Source organism: Acomys minous (assembly GCF_964271855.1).
Source record: "Acomys minous genome assembly, chromosome: 4".
NCBI classification, from domain to species: Eukaryota; Metazoa; Chordata; class Mammalia; order Rodentia; family Muridae; genus Acomys; species Acomys minous.
In genome coordinates, this window is record NC_140486.1 from 81,722,472 (window position 1) to 81,745,084 (window position 22,613).

At 44.7% G+C, this 22,613-nt stretch overlaps 1 protein-coding gene across 3 annotated transcripts in view; it reads right to left on the reverse strand.

Annotated features, from left to right (window-relative positions):
* Positions 1 to 22,613, reverse strand: part of HECW2 (HECT, C2 and WW domain containing E3 ubiquitin protein ligase 2) — a 348,102-nt gene that overhangs the window by 191,063 nt on the left and 134,426 nt on the right. For all 3 annotated transcript variants that reach the window (XM_084779445.1, XM_084779446.1, XM_084779447.1), the window contains exon 2: positions 13,942 to 14,268. In XM_084779445.1, the coding sequence (XP_084635571.1) occupies positions 13,942 to 14,233 (292 nt within the window). In that variant the 5' untranslated portion in view covers positions 14,234 to 14,268. The remainder of the gene's footprint in view (positions 1 to 13,941; positions 14,269 to 22,613) is intronic.

Below are 22,613 nucleotides of genomic sequence, written 5' to 3' on the forward strand. Positions count from 1 at the left end.
AGCATTATGCTAACACTACTGAACAGGAATCGGGACAGACATGAAATATATAACCTCTGTGCCAAAGAATTTGAGAGCTAGAGTGAGACTCTGCACCTCCTCCCGACTGCTCCCCAGAAAGGCCGGATGTTTGCGGTACGACAGTGACAAGACTGTAAGCTTTATAATCCAACAAGGGGAAATGAAAAGAACACAGTGGACTGAGTCCCTAGGAGACTGCATGAATCAAGCCTCTTTGGGCACAGAACAATACCGAAGCACTGACTTTGGTTGTGTTCAGCCACCGAGAATTCAGGCTTAGTTAATTACTGAAGCATAATCTTGCCTTGAATAATACAATCAGGTGACAAAAAGTGACTTAGATAAGATTTTTTTTTAAATTTCATATTCAATGCTTTTCCCCACCCCACCCCAGGATCATTTAAATTTTCTTTAGGGTATGAACTAAGCAACTTTTCTTTGTTTTTAATCATAGAAAAACATCAAAAGTGCATACGAACAAGCAGGTACTCAGCTATGTTTAACTGCTATTCTGGAAACTAGATAACCAGTACATTAATTCTTTGTTCCATTTTATTGAATTTCAGATTAATCCAGCTTTCACATCATGATGGAAAGTGTATTGATTTAGAGCCTACATAATATTGAATTTTAATTACTCTACTATTGAGCTTTTTTCTTTTTTCTTTTTCCTTTGAGACAAGAGACTTTCTATGGAAACGTGACTGGCTTAGAATGTGTTACATAGGTGAGAGTGGCCTTGAACTCACAGAGGTTTGTCTTCCCAGTGCTGGGGCTAAAGGCACGCACCACCGCTCCAATGGAGCACTCATATTTAAATGCTGATATTATTTCTAGAGCTGGGTTTCAAAGAAACAGATTCAGTTGTCTGTAAGCAAATGTGGTCCAGTATGCAACTTTATCCCTTCTTGTGGATTCATTCTATAGCCTATGCTGTGGCTTGAGGCCACCAGTAAAAAATCATTTTATATTATGATTATCATTCATAGCAGCCAAAATAATGACAGAGTAGTCATTAACAGCAGGCACCTGACAGACCCGCACAGTATCTCATCTCACTCACTTGATGTGGGTACTTAGCAGTTTTAACAAAAGAGGAAGCTGAGGTTTTAAAAGGTTTTAAATAGTTTGTTCTAGGTCATTCGGCTACTTATTTCTTGTAGTTACAAATCTACCTGCTAGTCACAGCTTCTCAGCCACTGATAACTTCAGAGCATCCCAAAGTGTACTGTTTGTCATGTTCCTCATTTGACAGGCAAAGTTCATGTCTTGTTGTTGTTGTTGTTGCTGCTGCTTTGTTTTTCGAGACACGGTTTCTCTGTGTAGCCTTGGCTGTTCTGGACTCACTTTGTAGATCAGGATGGCCTCAAACTCACCGAGATCTCCCTGCCTCTGCCTCCCTGAGCGCTGAGATTACAGGCGTGTGCCACAAAGCCTGGCTTCAAAGGCCATTTCTTAAGTTAATGCATGTTAGGGAGAAAAACACCTAATGCAGCAAACCTCTCCCTAACACTACTGCTTAGAACAAGGCCATCGTTGAAACTAGTTCTATATTTTTTTCTTTGTTTCTTTTGTGTGTGTGTGTGTGTGTGTGTGTGTGTGTGTGTGTGTGTGTGTGTGTATGTGCATATGCAAGGACCAAACTAACGCCATGGTCTGTAACTAATGCTACGGTCTGTATGTAATGTGAGAACGTGTCTCTAGGTGACCCTTACTTCTCCCTGCGTTGCTGGAGTGACCACGTCCTGCTGTGAACTGCACCTCCCAGCAGTCTCCAGAGACTCCACCAGAACACTTAGATACAATCAGCATCCAATGCTCTTCTGAGGTTAAAAAACTTCCCCTTGAGATCCAGCCTCCACCCAACCTGCCTAAAGGTCGACATTCCTGTGAGCCACAACCCTCACTCACGGTTTTTCCCCTTTATAAGCCCATCCCCCTCGAAGCTCCGCACCACTCTCCAATCCTGTTGAGTCAGGAAGGATTGTGGTCTGGTCCAAGCTGGAGCCCGTAATGCAGGACCCTGTGTGTGTTGCATCGGTACCGAGTCCTGGTGGTCTTTTCGTGGGTCTCGCGATCTGGGCGATCTGGGTACTACATATATACACTGTGTATCACATTCATGTGTGAGTGGATGCATGCATCACAGTGCATATGTGGAGGTCAAAGGACAAACTCCCGTGTCAGTTGTCCACCAAATACCTTGTTTGAGACAGGATCTTGTTATCATTTTCGGGCTAGCTGGCCCGAGGGCTTCTGGGGATTCTTCTGTCTCTGCTTCCTACGTCCCATGAAGGAGCTCTGGGATTACAGAACTCACACCGCACGTCTGCCTTTTGGATGGGTGTGTGGAATCCTAAGTCAGATCTTCATTGTTGCGTGGCAAGTACTTTTACCCACTGAGCAATCTCCCCACCTCACAAGTTTTCTCTTTTTTAGTCAGGTGGGTTGTGGCACTAAACACGATGTCTTCCAAGCTCATCCATACCGCTACAGAAGAAAGAGTAGCTAAATGTATTCCATTGCCTGTGAATATCATATGTTCTTTATCAGATCTTAGGGTTACTACTGCTGTGAAGAGACACCAAGCCCATGGCAACTATTATAAAAGAAAGCATTTAATTTGGGCTGGTTTATAGTTTCGAGGATTTAGTCCATTGTCATGCGTAGCGTGGCAGCATGCAGGCAGACATGGCGCCCACTAAGAGTTTTACATCTGAATCTGCAGGCAAGCAGGAAGACTTAGCCTGGTGGGCTAAGTGCTTTCTCAGACACATGTCATCCAGCCTTGAAGATATAAGCTAGGTGTAGACACCACTTCCAATAGTCCAGCAAAAATAGTGACCAATTACTTATTTCCGGTCCATGCTGACAGAAGAAATTTGAGCCATATACAAAGTGCACATCAACAAACTCATGAGTTAGTTCCTGTGATTCTCTCTTGCGTGCCAAGTGCTTCTCAATGGAGGTGCATTGACTCACATGCTGGAGAAAGTGCGCTCCCTAGTCACAGATCAGTGACAGGAGAGACCAGTATCCTGGGTAGCATCGGTCTACAGCACAGCGCACAGCACATACTTCTAAATATTCATAATGCACCATTTCCTAGTTTATAAGGTATGTAAAGTTGCCCATAAACGAGAAACGATAAATAGGACCTTTGAAGTTTTTTTTTTTTAATTATGGGGGTGGGGGTGGGGGCACAAGATCAAAGTTAAAGGGGATGAGATAGTGAGCCTGAAACTAATTTAATACATCTGCCTCTTCTTTAAAGTGCCTCTACTCGGCTTTTCCAAGGAACCGATCGATGAGTGCTGCTGTCATAGTTTGGACAATGAAATGTCCATGTGCCCCTCCCCCACCCAAGCGTAGGCCTGTGTTAGATACTTGGTCACCACCAGGTGGTGCTGTTTGGAAAAGTTATAGGACCTTTAGAATGTTAAGAAGTGCTGGAGGAAGTGGGTCCCTGGGGCAGGCCTTGGGGTTTTGGAGCCCAGAGCTACTTCCTGTTCACTATTTCATGACCGTGTGTTAGAAGATCAGAAACCTCCCGCACTTACCATGCAGAATAGGTTCCCTGGAACTGTAGGCCAAAATAGCCTCTTTTTCTTTTCAAGTGGCTACTTCTCAGGCATTTTGTCACAGCAGGAGGCAGGTAACACGAGTGAGTTCTCCTCTGTCTTTGCACAGTAAGTATTTGTGCTTTTTGTTTCATGAGATGAGGAGAGAGCAGTGGGAAATGCTATCAAACTTGTAAGGGATCAATTCTGTGTACCAGCAATACACCATAAACTCAGATTTCTGAAAACCACCGGCAAGGAAATTATGTCTAGATATCCCAGGGTATGTGTGAGATTTTTTTTCTGGAAAGAAAGTATAGTTAAGACTGTGTTTTTGAGTACTGTGCTCACACTCAAAGTTTCTGAAAATAGTGCTGTGATTGTTTTCAACTTTTTCTCCCTCTGTGGCTCCAATAGAACCTAACTGCTGATTAATACACCTCTAGACATGTATTGTTCTAATCCAGGTTCTGTGTTTTCCCTTCATACTGACACTCCTACAAGTCATCTGGACTGAGTTGTACAGTGCCAAACATTATTAAGAACCAAAACAAGACCTTACACTTTGGAAGAAAGCGTAAGCCAAGAAACACAATCAAAACGCTGCCTGTGCCAACAAGCCACACGTCACCAGTGAGATGGTCCATTAAATTCCTTCTCCTTTGGGACTGATTTCTATAGAGACCGTCTCTCCGTTCCATAAATAAAACTCGAAGTTGCTAGGAGACGGTCTAGCTTCTCGGGACACAACTGAAGGGGTGCGGTGGTTTGTTACTCAGCAGTAGAGAAAGCTGAAGCGATTTCCGACATACACGCGTTTGTTACGAAACTCAAGTTCTCAGCACATTTACTTCACAGTCCTAGAAGGATCCCTGTGCCTGTACTCTCGGCCTCTAAGAAGGCTCAGGCAGGAGGTGAATACTGCATGCCTTCCTTTATTAAAGACAGACTCTTTCACGGAACCTGGAGCTCACTCATTTGGCTAGAGTGGCTGGACCGAAAGCCCCCAAGAAAAGCCTGTCTCTGCCCCCACCCCCGGTGCCGGCATGCCAGATGCACACCACCACCTTTCTGACATTTACTGTGAGTGCTGGGTACCTGAACTCATTTCCTTGCCCACCGACCCATCATCCCCAGATCTGTTATATTTAATATTAAGATGTTCCTGAACATTCCATGATGTAGTCAACTACCGAAGCAAAAGCCTTCTTCGTTCCTCCTTTGAACGCAGTTGTTGAGAAAGCCTCTTGTGCCCTTTCTTACCTGTCTTGTAGCGCTTTCAGCTTAGGGAGGGTAGACAGCTCCAAGTACACATAAGCCTTACCACTGATGATGTAGACAAGGAGTGATGCGTCCCTTCCATACATAGCATGAACTCTGGAGTGTCATTCCAAGCTCTAGCATTCGGTTCTATCATCCTTAGAGCTTTTCGTCATCTAGATAGATACCTCAGGGTTCATCATGGACAGAGAAATTTAACTTAGCACACACATCCTTTCTTTCCCTAGAGCCTCAAGAAAAGACAAAGAGGAGGCTAAAAAATTCTGTTTTCATATGGAACCACCAAGGACCCTGGATAACCAACATAATCCTGAGCACAAAGCCAATGCTGGAAGGATTATCATTCCCAATATTAGGAAATATTAAAAAGCCATAGTAATTAAAAACAATATAGTACTTGAACAAAATTGGCATGTAGGCCCATGAAACCAAATCAAAGACCCAAACGTAAGTACACATCACTTCAGCCTATTAATATTTGACAAAGGTACCAAAAAATACGTTAGGGAAAAGAAAGCATCTTCAATGAATAGTGCTAGGAAACTGGATGCCCCCATGCAGAAGAAAGTAATTAGACCTGAATCTATTGCCTTGCATTAAAAAAAAAATCCAAATGGATCAAAACCTTAATGTGAAACCTGAGACACTGGCACTGATAGAAGAAAACACTGGCAGTGCCCATGTCACACAGCACTGATGTCACACAGCACCGGCAGCACCCATGTCACACAGCACCGGCAGTACCCTATGTCACACAGCACTGGCAGTACCCTATGTCACACAGCACTGGCAGCGCCCATGTCACACAGCACCGGCAGTACCCTATGTCACACAGCACTGGCAGTACCCTATGTCACACAGCACTGGCAGCGCCCATGTCACACAGCACTGATGTCACACAGCACTGGCAGTACCCTATGTCATATAGCACTGGCAGTACCCATGTCACACAGCACTGGCAGTGCCCATGTCACACAGCACTGATGTCACATAGCACTGGCAGTGCCTATGTCACACAGCACTGGCAGTATCCTATGTCACACAGCACTGGCAGTATCCTATGTCACACAGCACTGATGTCACACAGCACTGGCAGTACCCTATGTCACACAGCAATGGCAGTGCCCATGTCACACAGCACTGATGTCACATAGCACTGGCAGTGCCTATGTCACACAGCACTGGCAGTATCCTATGTCACACAGCACTGGCAGTACCCTATGTCACATAGCACTGGCAGTACCCTATGTCATACAGCACTGGCAGTACCCATGTCACACAGCACTGATGTCTCACAGCACTGGCAGTGCCCATGTCACACAGCACTGGCAGTACCCTATATCACAGAGCACTGGCAGTACCCTATGTCACACAGCTGTAAGATAGGACTTTCTAAACAGAACACTATTTGTCAAAGAATTAATGCCAACTACTGACAAGTGGGACTTCATAAAACTAAAAAGCTTCTGCACAGCTAAAGAAACAAGTAACTGGGTGAAGGAGAGGCCCAATAAATAAAAGAGAATCTTTGCCAGCTACACATCTGACAAAGGGCTAATATCTTGAATATACAAAGAACACACACAAAGTTTTAAAAAGATTCATTTGAAAAAAATGGGCCTGGGACTTGAACAGGGAGTTCTCAAATGAAGACAAAAATGGCTAAGAAATTATATACACACACACACACACACACACACACACACACACACACACACACACACACACACACATCAGATCATAGTCCCTATGCAAATCAAACGCAAATCAAAACATCTTTGCGATTTCATCACACCCCACTCAGAATGGCAAATATCAAGAAAAAACTGACAACAAATGAAGGATGGATTGTAGGTAAAGGAGATCATTCATTGTTGGTGAGATTGCAGACTGGTGCATTCTGGGACTCAGGGTGGAGAACTCTCAAAAAGATAAAAAAAATCTTCCATATGACCCAGCTATACCACTCCTTGGCATATGGCCAAAGGTTCAACATCCTTCTGCACAGATGCTCGCTCAGCCATGATCCCTGCTGCTGTCTTCACAATAGCTGGGAAATGGGAACAACCTAAATACCCCTGAGCCAACGATTAGATAATGAAGATGTGGACCGTATAACATATGGAATACCACTTAGCTGTAAAGAAAGATGAAGTCATGAACTTTGCATGTAAATGGATGAGATTTTTTTTAAAGGACCACATTGAGTGAGGTTAAGCAGACGCAGAGAGACAAGCATCATACACACCCTCCCTTATCTGGGCGCCTAGCTCCAAATACGTAACATGGCAACTGCAGAAACCAGGAAAGGAAAAAGGGACAGTTCCCAGGAGATGGGGTTGGGGAGCAATAAAGAAGGGAAACATTGGGCACTAGCCCAAAAGGCATGTCCCATGAAAGTCTTCACTTACCAGGAGATTGGGATAGATGTGAGGACATCTAGGTAAGAGAAATATAGGAGATGGGGAAATAGAAGGGCCCAGAGTGTTCTAGAAACCTACAAGAAGAACATCATGATGGGTGGATCTGGGCCCCGGGGGTGGGGGGGGGCAGTCTGCTCAAACTATTGCACTAGCCAAGGGCAATACAATAGTAAACATTGAACTCCTACTCTGATCTACCCAATGGACAGGACATTCTCCACAGTTGTGTGGAGAGCAGAGACTGACTCTGACATGAACTCTAGTGCTCCATATTTGACCACTCCCCCTTGGTGGGGAGGCCTGGCAGCACTCAAAGAAAGAATAAGCAGGCATCCAAGATGAGACTTGATAGCCTATGACCATATAGTGAGGGAGGAGGTCCCCCTAGGTCTTAGACCTAGGTGAGGGGAATAGGGTAAAAGCGGGAGGGAGGGAGGAATGGGAGGATACAAGTGATGGGATAACAATTAAGTTGTAATATAAATAAATTAATAAAATTAAAATTAGAAAAAAGAAGAGAAACAGCAGGGAAATGGGAAATGGGAAAAGGGGAGGGGCTCTAACTTGGGAGGGGGGAGAGAAATACAGATGAGAGAGGAGAGTAAAGTAACAGTAAGGATGTCTGGAAAAGTCATAGAAATCATACTATTAACTACTTAAAACTGAATTTATAATCCACACAAGTCCGTATGCATACATAGCTTAAACAAAATTTTCTCATCTGGGCTGACAACATTCCCTCAAAGAGCCAAAGACCATCCACCGAAAGCCCTAACACTAGGCAGTAAAATGCCGCCTTCTTTGAGTTGTTGGTCAGGGTTGTCCAAGAGATTTCCAATATGTTACAGACCACTGCTATTTCCATTGGTTGCTCCATGTCCTGCCAGAGGTAGAAGCTAAGACCCTATTTCTGAAGATATGTACTTCAGACACAAGGCCCAGAGGTCCCTCCCTGAGCTGGAACTGACCTGAAAGCTTCCTCCCTGAGGACTAGCTGTCATGGTGCCGGAAGGTACTATGCAGGCTTCCAAATGAGGGCAGCAAGCAGAAGTCCTTCCCAGCTGTGATGCACAAGAGTTACATAAATGGCTGCCATGGCATGATAGCACTAAGGGTGCAGTAGTGGACACGCATACCTTGACTGTAACCAAAGCTGTCCAAGAGGGAAAACATACATGCCCTGAAAACCTAGCCAACCACCCAAGGCTACTGAAGTCATGGATAATAGAGGAGAAACTGCAACCACCAAATAATTTACCCAGCATACTGCCCAACTACATTCTGACTGGTTGTCCTTACACGCACAGATAAGTGTAGTTCTCACCCCTCACCAAGGAAACTTCTCTGTGCAACAGACAGAGACTATTACAGAAAATCACAACCAGTCAAAAAGGCAGCGTTGTGCAGCCCAGTCCCAACTAACACATCTACAAAACAACTCTCACACTTAAGGCTCAGGAAACATTAAGGAAGAGGGGACAGAAAGACTATAAAAGCCAGAGAATCAGGGGGTTTGCTGTGAGACTCTGTCTTCTAGTTACATCAGAAGCTACACCATAAAGTCTCGCCAACATGACTGCCTAGACATAAGCTGAACACGGACAACAGACTGAGGAAATCCCAGAGGTCCTAACCCCACAGAAAGAACTACAAGCAACTAAGGAATGCTGAGAATGGAGAAAAAGCCTCTCCTAGTAAAATAAACAACAAACAAACAAAAACAACAAAACAAAACAAAACAAAACAAAAAAACCCACAGCAGCTGGTTATCCACTACCAAATGAGCAGCCCTAAAAAATACCTATAAGTAATCTTATGCAGACTGAATAGGTTATTATATAAACACACACACACAGGTGCTTATAACAACAATTAGTGGGAAAAAATAGGCTATGAATTTGGAAGAGAGCAAGGAGGGGGTTGCAGGGAGGAAAGAGAAAAGGAAAATAATCTAATTCTAGTATTATCTCATAAGCAAAAGAACCATTTTTCTTAGAAGATGCGACTCTGTTTTTTTTAAGTTGTACTTACTCAATGGGATGTAAAAGTCTCCCAGAGTCTTCTCATAGTTCAGTAGCTAGAAGAGACGCACACATCCTCTCCTGCCCATTCACAATTGGACTACCAGAGAGGGTCACGCCCTTCCTGAGCCTGGGAAGGATACCCCGAAGCTCAGCAATCGCTCTCTTTCTGACCCTATCCTGAAAGCAGGGAGGAAGCAGTAGGAAATGCTATCAGCTAAGGTCCACTGTTCTGCCTGGATGTCAATGCTCGCCTTCTGCCTCAGAAGTAAGGGGCAGCAGTCCCTTTCGCCCTTGAAAAGCAAATGGCTGCCTCGGCTTAAAGCCACGTCTCTGTCCCCTCAGTTTGAAGACCCAGGTAAATCAAGTCATGCCTCCCTCTTTTCAAATACCGCAGTGGCCCTGCAATTCCAGAAATAAACTATAGCGAATGCTACAGACCTGGCAACTGGTGCTTTTTACAACCATGTGCTGTGGAAGACCTCCTAAGATTAACAGCATGTAAGAAGAGCAAATACCTCAGTGTACTGACTTGGCATTTCAGTTCGTGTTAGCCCAGCTCTGTGAGGGGTTTGCGATGGCTGCTTTCTGCTACTCTTTCCTGCCAGAGATCTGAATGAAAATTCTAGAAGAAAACGTAAAATCTACCAAGTAGGATTGACAACAGAATAGAGAAAAAGGAAAAAAGAGAATAAACGTGAGGCTGGATAAACAGAGTCCCTGTGGTCATCCACTCCTGTAATCTCAGCACTTGGGATATGAGGGCGAAAGACTCGGGAATTTGAGGTCATCCTCAGCTATACAGCAATTTCAGGCTACCCTGGGAAGCATGAGACCTTGTTATCAGTGTACGTGTGTGCGTGTGTGTGTGTGTGTGTGTGTGTGTGTGTGTGTTTGTGTTTGAAGGAGGAGGAAGATGGATAAGAATAAACTATGAAATGTGTATATCATGGAGAAAACTGATGAAAAATGGATCAAAACCACAAATGCCTTGTAGAACAATGTGAAGTAATATAGTATAGGTCTTAGGGAAAAAAGTAAGAATAGTTAGAAAAACACATTTTTAAGAACAAAAAAAAAGGAGTTGAGCAGTGGTGGCATACACCTTTTCTCCTAGCACTCGGGAAGGCAGAGGCAGGAAGTCTCTATGAGTTTGAGGCCAGCCTGGTCTAAAGAGTATATTCTAGGATAGCCAAGGCTACACAGAGATATCCTACCTAAAAAAAAAAAAAAGAAAGAAAGAAAGAAAGAAATTAAGGAAAGAAAGAGAAAGAACAGGCATAGAAATTCCCCAAATTCATGAAAAGCATTAACATAAACTTCACAAATCCCATCCAAGATAGCAGCAATGAAAATTACATATGGCTGTATCCTAGTTACCTAGATGGAAACCATTATAAAGAGTGATGGTGATTCACGTGATGAGGTATAGAAGCTTCTTGAAGAAGAGCTCCCACTTGCAAGAGATTCACTTTCCATTTCTGCATCCCCAGCTCTGGTCTTGGTTAATTCAAGATGTGTAACTCTGACACACACACTCCTCCCTCTAAAAGATAAAACACAAGGACACTGGGACCTGTGGCTCTGGTCACTGTACTCTCCTTCCTTAGTTCTTCCTGACTAGACAGGAAACAGGAACGGTTTGAGGGAAGTAACAAAAAGGAAGTATGAGGAAATATTAAACAAGTCAGTGCCTGCATGATTCTAGCATCCTATAGAACGTCATATATATATATATATATATATATATATATATATATATATATATATATATATACTCTTATATGAGAAAGTAAAAATTAACTAGTTTTCCAAAGAAAAACCATATAAAACATTTCAAACCAACAAATTCTATTTGCAATGTCACAGGAAGACATTAAGTTTGCTGTTGTTATAAAATCTAAAATGAAAAAAAAAATTTTTACAAGAAAGGTGAAAATGGAAATTTTATGGACCCTGACAGGAGAATGACATTCCACAAAAACTACAAGCCCTTTTACATTCAAAATAATATGAAGAAGACTTTTAACTGTTTGCCTTCCTCACTTTGACTATATAGGTAAATACACCTACAGAAAATCTACAACTTTAAAGACTTTTGGCAACACCCCTTTTTGCTATCAGTTGTCATTGAAATGTTTGCTACTTTGGGATTTTTCTATTTTACTATTCAGCATGATTAACCAGGGAGTGTTACAAAGTTAATATAAACCTGTATTTCTTCAAAAGAAAATTCTTAGTCCCCAAAGACCCCAAGTTCCAGTGGGCTTAGCATTCCTATGAAAGTTCAGCAAAGGGTATAGGCTTGCCTTAAACCAGGGTTTTCAAGAAGGCACTACTGCTCTTCGGGACGGGGTGGCTCAGGGCGGACGGAGCTCTCATGTATGTGCAGAGCTACAGAGCACCGGGTTCGGCCCTTCATCCCGCCACAGAGATGAAATCAAAGCGCAGCAGTTAAACCAACGTCTCCACCAAGGGAGGATGCTTAAATCGTACTCAGAAGCCGAAAAAGAATAGCCAAGAGAAGAGCAGGAACGTGGTAAGAGAGGGAGCACAGAGAGAAATGATAGTATCAGACCCGGGGTGAGTCCGGGTGGGAGGACAGAGGGCTTGCAGAGAGAAAAGAAACCTTGGGTGGGGGCTTCTCCGTGACAAGCTGGAGACCAATGAAGGTGTAGACTCCCGGGAGGATAGGGTGACTCGCGCTGAGACTCCTAACAGCAGCGGTCATGGAGACCGAAGTGGCATCGTCTAACTAGACACGACTCCTAGAGGAAGGAGAGGAACCCCCAAGCCACCCACAGAAACTTCGACCCAGGACTTGCGCCCCTACAAGATGTGCAGGGATTGGGACGGAACACAGAGTGAGGAAATGTCCAGCCGGTGCCTGGCCCAACCTGAGACCCACCCATGCGGGACAGCCAGCCCCTGCTGCGCTTGCAGGTGGGACCCTAGCATGGCTGCCCTCTGAGTGGCTCCACCCAGCAGCTGATGGAAACACATGCGGAGACCCAGAGCCAAACACGGAGTGGAGCACGCAGAGTCTTGGGGAGGAGTGGGGGGAAGGACAGAGGACTCAGGGGACAGGAGCTCCAGGGGAGGGCCGACAGAGCCAACTAACCAGGGCACAAGGGGGCCTGTGGAGACTAGGGCTACACCAGGGACCATGCATGAACTAGACCTGGGCCCCCTGCACAGATGTAGGCGGGGGGTGGGGGGTGAGGGGGGGCAGCTAGGTCATCATATGGGCACCCTAGTGACGGAAGTGGGGCTGACTGCCTTCTTTTTTGTTGCTTTTCCCTGGTGGGGCTGCCTTACTGGGCCACGGGGGAAGAGGATGCCCTCAGTCCTGATGGGACTTATTATGCTGTGGTTACCCTTCTCTGGGGAATGGGGAGGTCAGCAGGTAGGTGGAACAAGGGGTAAGGAGGGAGGGGTGGGGCGGGGGAGGGGATAAGGAGGGAAGGGGTTACAACCAGGACGTAATAAAATTTAAAAATAAAAATAAACTGTCATAAAAAAAAAAATCTCCACACACTGCCAAGCGTCCTCTAGGTGGCAAAATGAGCTCTGCCTAAGAAGCCTTGGCTATAAGGGCCATCAACACTGGTAGCATTCTGCTCCAGCCTGCCTACCTGTGATGTCATTGCCTACCTGCCTTGGGGGCGTGTCCTGCCCAGGGCTATATAAAAGGACAAACCCTCCATGTGGCCTATGCTCTTCTCTCTCTCTCCCTCCCTCTCTCTCTCTCTCTCTCTCTCTCTCTCTCTCTCTCTCTCTCTCTCTCTCTCTCTCCCCATCCCTCCCTCCCTCCCCCCTCTCTTTCTGGGGTACCCCTCCCTCCTTTCCTTCTCCCCTCATACTCATTTAATAAACTCCTCTCTAATGTAATATCCGCTGCCTGGTACCTTACATCTTATTATTCTCTTATCTCATACATAAAGAACACATTACTTCTCTTTGTTTACCCATTAAACAACAACCAGAAAGTGATGCTTGACTTGTAACTTATGTTGAAAGCAATATCAGATATCAATTTTAAAGTAATGTCCTTCATTCAGAAACAAAATTTTCCAACTCTGAGTAATGCTGAATTTTATTGCTGGGTTAGATTTAATTCTTATTTAAGATTAATTGGTAGGGTTGGTGTTTACACTCAAAATATATGAACATTTATCTTCTGGGATGTTTCGTTCACCACTCACTCACCTATGAGTAACAATTTTGAATATAGTTCAACAAAGCTGGGGCTGCTTTCATCAAAACAAATATATAATATTTCCCAGTCATAAAAAGATACCCCAGACTGCAGATCGTGTTCACAGCTGCTAATGATCCCCCTCTTTCCATGACTATGTCTCAAGGGCAATGAGAAACCATAAAGAAAATACTGCGGTGCATGCGGACCCCGACATTTAAGTTGGTAGAAATAGAAGAACACGATGCACGGGAGTAAAGGAACAGCTGCCTCTCCTCCCAAGGAAGAAAGAACACTCCCAGAATGTGCTTTGTCTATTTGTGTATGAAAGACTTTTTTTTCTTCTTCTATATGCCAGGAAAAAACACAGAATGTTACCATTTCAGAGTAAAAATAAATCTACGCTGAGCCACATGCAAGTCCTTGCTCTGACTCACCTATGTGATAGAGTCCGATCCAGTCGCTGGGGTCTACCTCTTCCTTAATGTCCCAGAAGATAATGAGGTTCTGGGCTTGCCCCAGCGTGTATTCATACATGCTGGCAGTCAGGCTGGAGCGGCTCTCAGAAGTCACCAGGTCCGTGTCGCTGTTGGCTCGCTGTAGGGCCATGTTTTCGGGCACTGAGTTCTGGGCTGCGAGGCTCCGCAGGTTCTCCGGACTGAGTGTGTAGCGCATCTGTGGATTTCGACGCCGCACGAAAAGCAAGTGCTCCCGGGCTGAGCTAGCCATCCTGTCCGCCTCTCTGAGGTTGGTTTCCTAAAAAGCTGCAAGAGACAGACAAGCATAAACCACTCGGGCTACATGGTGGAGAAGTCAGGACTAAGCATCCTGGGCACGAAGCCCAAAGGAGAGTTGTTTATAAAAGCTTCAGCAGGCAATACTCTGCTGTGGAAATAAAACACGCCATTCTGCTTTCACCCGATAATATCAGAAATAATTTCTATAGGCAGAGGTGACACGATGGCCAGGCTGTCACACGCCTCTGGCCCCAGGTGTCCCTTGCCATAGCTTTTCCAAGACATTAAGGAGGAGGGACCTTTCTGGCATCTCCTTTAGGTCTATTCGTCCCCACCTCGTCCAGCATCGTCTTTCTCCTTTCTGTGCCACACGTGTTATTTATCTCCCTCTGCAACTAAATTTTCAACGGGCAAGATACATGCTAAATACAGTTGCTATATGCCAGTGATGTAATGCTCACTGCTTCAGTTCCCTCGCCATGAGGATTGTGGCTCACGGAAGACATCTTCAGGAGTTTCCTCACATGTTACCCCTACACTTCAAGACAGAGGAGAGAGTGTTCTACGCAGAACGGCAAGCTCCTGGAAGCGCCTCTTACGTTTCTCTGTAAGACCTGACTTGTCATATGGTCACTCATCTGGACATTATCTAGGGCACCTAGTGAGAACTTAGAGGTTCACAAAAAGCAGTGGTTTTCATGCTTTGTCACTGTTTTATTCCCAACATCTACAACGGCGTCGGGAGTGCAGCAGGTGGGGTCCATATTCGTTAACTGACCAGAGGAAGTAAAGGAAGCATCTTTATCCTAGAGACCCAGTGGCATGGAGACCCCAGTCTCTCTTCTGTCCCCTGGAAGGTCCCAGTGGTACAAACTACCACCTGGATCGTGGTGAGCACTTTCCTTTGGCTTCCCTTTGGTCCCTAAAAACAGACAGACTTCCGGTGTTGGGCTTTGCATCCAGCCTCGTCATCGCTCACTAGGAGTCGGCTGCTGCAGTGTTTCTGGTTGCTCATCCCAGTTCTGTCTCCTAGGTACTTACCCTCCTTGCCAATGGACGTTACCTCGTCCAGATCCTCCTGGCTTTATATACAGTAAATCTGCTTTTCTCCCACACCCCTTTCCAAACAAAAACCCACTAGTGTGTTTACAGGCTTTCGCTGCGCTACTTATACAACCCAGGCCTGCCTGCCTGGGGGTATCATTGTCCACAGTGTGCTAGGCCCCTTATACATCAATTAACAACCAAGACAATGCCCCCCCCCCCAAGACATACCCAAAGGCCAATTTGGTGGGAGCAATTTTTCAGTTGAGGTTCCTGTCCTGGCTAGTTTTATGTCAACTTGACCCAAGCTAGAGTCATCTGAAAGGAGGCAACCTCCAATTGAGAAAATGCCTCCCTAAGCTCCAGACCCAAAGCATGTTCTTAATTAGTAATTGATGGGGGAGAACCCATCACTGTGGTTAGTGCTATCCCTGGGCTGGTGGTCCTAGGTTCTCTAAGAAAGCAGGATGAGCAAGCCAAGAGGAGTGAGCAAGCCCTCTATGCCTCTGCATCAGCTCCTGCCTCCAGGTTCCTGCCCTGTTTGAGTTCCTGTTCTGACTTCCTCCAGTGATGGACTACTAAGTAGAAGTGTAAGCTGAATAAACTCTCCCCCCCCCCCCCCCGCCCCACCCCACTCCCAGCTTGCTTTTGGTCATGGTGTTTCATCACAGCAATAGAACCCCTAAGACAGTCCCCTCTTCCCCGATGTGTCAAGTTGACAACCAAGATTAGCCACCACAGCGCTCATGTTCCTATTAATACAGCGACTGTACTTGCAAATAAATTCAAGCAATTTCTGCCATGAAGATGACCTCAGGCTTTTAGCACTATTCCTTGAATCAAAATAACTTGGCAGTGAGATGGCTCAGCAGATAAATAAATAAATAAATGGAAAGTAACTTGAATTGGTGGGCAAGAACTTCTTTGCGAAAAGGACAGAAATAGAAATAACAGACAGTCCAGTTTCCCCGGGTTAGTGGCATTATGTCACTGTCCTTGTTCACAGCTGTGTTTCCTTGCGCGGCTTATGCAGGAACCCCGGTATTATTATTATATACCCTACAACTATCTGACAGTCTATGACCTGGGAAGCCTCAGCCACAGGTCAAATTCTCACCCACTTTCATTTCAGTGGATGTCACCAAGCCATAGTTTCTTTATAAATTCAGTGACTCAAGTCCCATATCAGCTCCAGCAAGAACTATAAATAATTAACTCCTAACACATTGCAGGCAAACAGCAAACGTATTCTGTACATATTTTCCTGAAAGAAATAGGCCAGGGACTTCGTTGCTTAAAAAAACACAACAGATCAACGACTGACAAGTATCTGCTCTTAGGAAAGAATAAAAAGACACAGAGGCACAACTGAAGTGTGTGTGTTAGCATGACCTGTATGTAAACAGAGAGGCGGTCACCATTGTCCATTACAGAACGAGGTCCAAAACTCCACACATGGGTCTTGGTCATGTCTTTACTATTTATTCCCTCTGTAATTTCTGATAGTTTTTCAATTTCTTCTTCCATTTTCCTGCTGTCATTAGTCCCTATCCCTGGGACTTTGGAGAGAACTAAGTTAACAAGTGTATTAAAATGCATTTAAGGCAATGTCTAGTATATGTGATTAAGTTTAGCTACTAAGATGATCACATTACCACATTCTACTTTAATTTCACCAAAAATCACTGGTTTACAGGTTCCCATGATTCCCTCAAGCTCTTATCCCCAAACCCCATCCATTACTTCCTGGGAGAGCAGGCTGTCAGTGTCCTCACCTACCCAAAGAAAAGCACCAATCAGAAACAGAGCAGCCCTGAAGCACAGAGGAACTCACCTACCAAGAAACCCAAGTCTGGGGCTCACGCCTGGGCCAAGGGCTATTCTCCCATGCTCAGGCCAGAAATAAAGGCTGAGGTGTGACTTTGTTGCCAACAGGGACTGGATTCTGAGCACCTCTCATATGGAAAGCACGCACTAAAGTAAAGAAAAGTGTCCCACCCATGGGACCACACTGTATCAAGAAAAGACATAAAAAGTCAAACTCTCAACACATTACATATGCTGCATCTCAGGAAGAAAGTAAAAAGAAGGATTTTTTTTTTTAAATCAAATCATCTCCTTTTCTACAGCATCTGGTATGGCTCTCACCTTCTCAGAACTTGAGATTTTTGAGAAGGTAAAAAGCTCATATATGAGACAATCCAGTATGTGACCAATGTCACTTCACAGGTGTATACACACACACACACACACACACACACACACACACACACACACACACACAATCTGTCCCAACAAATGTGTAAAAAAGACAACAAACGCTGTGGGGTATCAGCTTTGTGGTAACATCATATTTGTAAAGTATTGCATGTTTTCCAAAGCATCTTGATAGCCAAACTCCAAAATGAGACCCCAGAATACTATGAATTAAGCTTGAGAGCATCATCATTTCCATTTTGAGAGGAGAAAACTGAAGTTCCAGGAGGAAAAAAATATTGACTGAAAGCAACAGAAAAATATTTGAGGTGGAGCTTACAAAAAAAGTATGAAGAGCAGCCGGGCGTGGTGGCGCACGCCTTTAATCCCAGCACTCAGGAGGCAGAGTAGGCGGATCTCTGTGAGTTCGAGGCCAGCCTGGTCTACAAAGTGAGTCTAGGACAGCCAAGGCTACACAGAGAAACCTTGTCTCAAAAAATCAAAAAAAAAAAAAAAAAAAAAAAAAGTATGAAGAGCATCTGGTAACATCTGGTTGTAGGCATCGAGATGGTGAAGCTACCAAGGAAGAGGGCATGGGGAGAGACAAAACAGAGCACTGAAGCTGATGAGGAAACCGATGCAGAGGAAGTGGAGTGAGGGGCAGACCAGTGCACAGCTGACGCGAGGAACCCAAACTTGGCAAAGAGCATCCTGATGCTCCTGGAGATTGATTCCAAGGGCGGGGTACAAACAAAAGAGGAGATACTGAAGGTCAAAGGGGGGAGGGGGTGGGGAGGTTGGGGGGTTGGGGGGGATTAACAAATGTCCTGGTGAAAGTAAAACAAAACAAACAAACAAACAAACAAAAAACCAAATAGACAAAAAAAACCAAAAACCAAACAAACAAACCTAGGAATTTGGTGGCCTTAGGAAAAACACCTTTGATAGGCTAGTCAAAGTACTTCCCCAGAGGCAGACTGCTGAGGTTTAAGGAAGGAGGCTGGGATGATAAACCGGGCAACAAGCCCTTTCCCCTAACAGACCAGCTCACAGTAAAGAAAAGCCTGTGGAGAGAGGTGAATGGACTCACACAGGGCTGACCTAGTTTGCTTTTGACTTAGGATGGCAGGAGGGAATTCTGCATGTTTAGAATATTACCACGGTGACCAAAACAAAAAACAAAACAACACAACAACAACAACAAAACCTCAGAAAGTATTTCTTTATGAATTAAAAAAAAAGTAGGTAATGAAGACAACATGTAAGAAAGAGGAGACATGCAAGGAAGCAAGGTGACTAAAGGAAAAGTCGGTTAGAACACAGGATAGGTGAAGGATTAATATGAGCCAGCACTGTCTCAGAAATGCAATGCGATCTACACGTGTAATTTTACATTTTCTAAAAATACATTTAAAACATAAAACAAGGAGAAATATTAATAATCCATTTTAAATAAAAATATGCAATCTATTTATTTCAGCCTTAATATAAACAGTTACTAGTGAGCATTGTGTCACACACACACACACACACACACACACACACACACACACACACACACACATTCTCAACTTTTATCTTACTGAAAACACAGGTTGCATTAACCACACCCCAGGCACTCTATTGGGTCGGGTCTCCTGCAGGGACTGCACAGAGCGGATGTAAATGGTGAAGATGCTTTTATCATCAAATACCACCCTCTTCCTTCCAGCTCACTGCCAGCAGTGCATCTCCAGACAGCTGAGCTAGCTGACATCCTGGGAGTAAGCACGCACTCCTTAATCTGCCCAAGGTCTTTTTTGGAGCATCTTGGCACGAAGAGACCTTTTCAGGCAAATCTCTAATTGGGGGAATCACCACCCTGTTAGGTGAAGGCATGCAGTCTGCAGAGGTGCTTTTCCCAGGGTAGACCAGAGGACAGGGACACTGGCAAGTCCCCAGGTTCCTGCGCTGTCCTCTAGCTTTCCCTCTGCCCGAGCCAGGGGTGCCTGTGCCAGAGGAGGCGACTGAGCAGAGTGACAGTGGCCTTCTGTGGATCTCTTTAACAACAGCCCTTCCAGCACCTCCTCTTTCTGGTGGCTTAAAATGTATCACTTATAAATAAGCCAGTTAGATATAAAAAATACGGCGAGCACAGGTTATCTCTGAGTACCACATTCACCGGCCAATGGCAGTAGAGACGCTGCTCTGCGTCAATAGACGCGCTTATTACACGGAGTCAATCTTAATGGGCTGTAGAAGTTAAACCCGTTACACGTGTGACTGGATCCAAGGAGAAGCACTTAGTGCTGGAGATTTATTCAGCCACAAAGAATGAGATGATGTCAACCGAAGGAAAATGAATAAGACCGGAGATGATCCTAGTAAGGTAAATAATCCAGAAAGACAAATGACACACGGTTTCTTTCCTATGTAGAAATACACACACACACACACAAACACACACATACACACACACACACAAATGGAAGTTGGACTATTTAGGAAAAGTGATGACACTCCAGGAAGCTGAGAAGAAGGTACAGAGATGTAAATATGTTCAAAGTATAGTATACGAATGTACGGAGATGTCATAAAGAAACGCACTTTTTGTTCTCCCTGTTAGAGGTGGTTCTGGGTTTTGTCTTGGTTTTGCTTTGATTTGGTTTGGTTTTTTTTTTTTGAAACTGAATCTCATGTAGCCCTGGCTAGCAATGGAGTGCAAAAAGTAGCTGAGACTAGCCTTGAACCCCCTAATGCTTCTGCTTCATCCCCTGAATTCTAGGATAACAAATGTGTACCACATGGCCAGCACTGAAACTAGTCAGCTTTTACAATGTATGCACTTAGCAGAAAATCTAAGGTAGGTCTGGTGGTACAAGCCTGTACCTGCAGCCACTGGGGAGTCTGGAAGAGCAGGCTAACTTCTTCTATCCAGTGATAAGTGTGGCTCTTCCCTATCATCGAGGAAACTTGCGTGCTACAGATGGAGAACAGCTTAGAGAGCCTGCTCCTAAATGCTACATCTATGCTACAGCTCCTGTGCCTATGGCTCAGAGACCATGGAGGGACCGGAGAGACCAGAGAGAAGACAGAATGTGAGAGCCAGAGCCCATAGGGAAGGGAAGAAGTGATGCAACTCTATTATAATGCCAATATATATATATATATATATATATATATATATATAAAAAGACCAGCCCAGTACACAATTAAGATCTTGTCTCGAAAATGAGGACGCTGTATCTTTTGAATCCTACCACTTCTGCCTAGCACAGGACAGCCTCAGGGAGCGGAAGGCAGCAGCCGTTCTCTGCCCCCTCCTTTTCCTCAGGGCTCCTGGCCTCCAGCATGCTAAACAGCTATGAGCTACCGGTAACAGGCCCTACATGCACGTTTGGGAAGAATGCACTGTAGTGGCGTGGGAAGGGAACATAAGTCAGGACTCTCTTTTTCTTTTATAAAAAAAGATTGATTTATTTATTATTTAATTCAGTGTTCTGCTTGCATGTCCACCTGCACACCAGAAGAGGGCACCAGTTCTCATTATAGATGGTTGTGAGATATCATGAGGTTGCTAGGAATCGAACTCAGGACCTTTGGAAGAGCTAGCCAGAGCTCTTAACCTCTGAGCCATCTCTCCAGCCCAGGACTTCCTTCTTAAAGAACACAAAGACTTGGAAGCAGTTTGAAAAGAGAGAGTAAAAGCAAGGGAGAAAAGTGGGGTGGAATTCTGGGACTCTAAGTGACAGCAGAACCCCAGAAGCATTGACAAGACTGGAGAAATCAGTAGCCTATGGGTGAGCTGGGAGCTAAGGGATACTGTCAAGCATGTCCCAAGCCCTGTTACAACAGTGGGCCACGACTCTCAGTGAACGGAGAACAAGGGACAAAGCAAATACCCAAATGCCAGCTTCTGCCTAACAACAACCTTAGCATTCATCAAAACACACTGTGCCAATGTGTCCCTGAAGGGCTCAGCTGGGGTTTAAAATGTTTAAAATCTTCTTTCAGATGCTTTATTCTCACAGTTTACACCAATTAAAAATATATATATATAGAATAGCAGTGCTTGCATTACCATGAGGAGCTGATAACAAAACTGCTTGAAAACTTTGATTTTTCCCCTTATAGAAAATGTAACTTACTTTTTAGAGTTCATGTTTCTGTAATAAATAACATCAAGGTACATATAGAAATACCTGATAAAGTTGCATTAAAATGACGTGTGTGTGTGTGTGTGTGTGTGTGTGTGTGTGTGTGTGTGTGTGTGTAATGAAACCCAAGCATTCTCAACTTTAAAGTTGAAATTCTAATTCAGAAACCTTCACTCAGTGCAGCGCTGGGCATGTGACCATCAGTGCCTCTCAATGCTCGGGAAGCAAGCAGCAGGCATGCAGCAGGCATGCAGCAGGCAACCAGCAGGCATGCATCTTCTGTGACTGAACCGTAACAGCTCCTGATGATGTCCTTGTCCCCTTTCTGCCCCTTCTGTAGGAGTTAAAGTCTCCTTCCAAAAATTACACGAGCTGTGATGTACTTTAGCTGAAACAGCAACGGAACCTGCCTAGAATCTGCCATATTCCACTGGTCCTTCAGCGTTCCGTAGATAATCCAGCCCCCGTGACTGACTATTCTGTGGCTATACATCTTTTGGGGGAGGCTCTTATGATACACCCCAGGCTCGCTTTGACATAGCAGCCAGAGGGAAGCTACCCAAACATAAGTTGGATCCGCTGTTCTCTAAGCTATGTCCTCCAAGGGCTGCCCCGCCCCCGCCCCACCTTGCCCAGAGAAAATGCCTGGTTTCAACATGAGGAAAACAACTGATGCTTATCGTCCTTATGTAAGTTAACAGAAGATACATTAAAGCAGAAAAACGGAGCTGGGACCTGGGAGGTGGCTTGATAAATAAGAGTGATCATTGCATAGTCAAGTTTAAATCCCTAAGAGCCACGTTTAAAAAAAAAAAAGCCTTTAATCCCAGCACTAGGGAGGCAGAGGCGGGCCGATCGCTGTGAGTTCAAGGCCAGCCTGGTCTACAAAGTGAGTCCAGGACAGCCAAGGCTACAGAGAGACCCTGTCTCGAAAAACCAAAAAAAAAATAATAATAATAATTTTAAAAAAAACTGCAGTGTTGCGGGGTTAGAGAC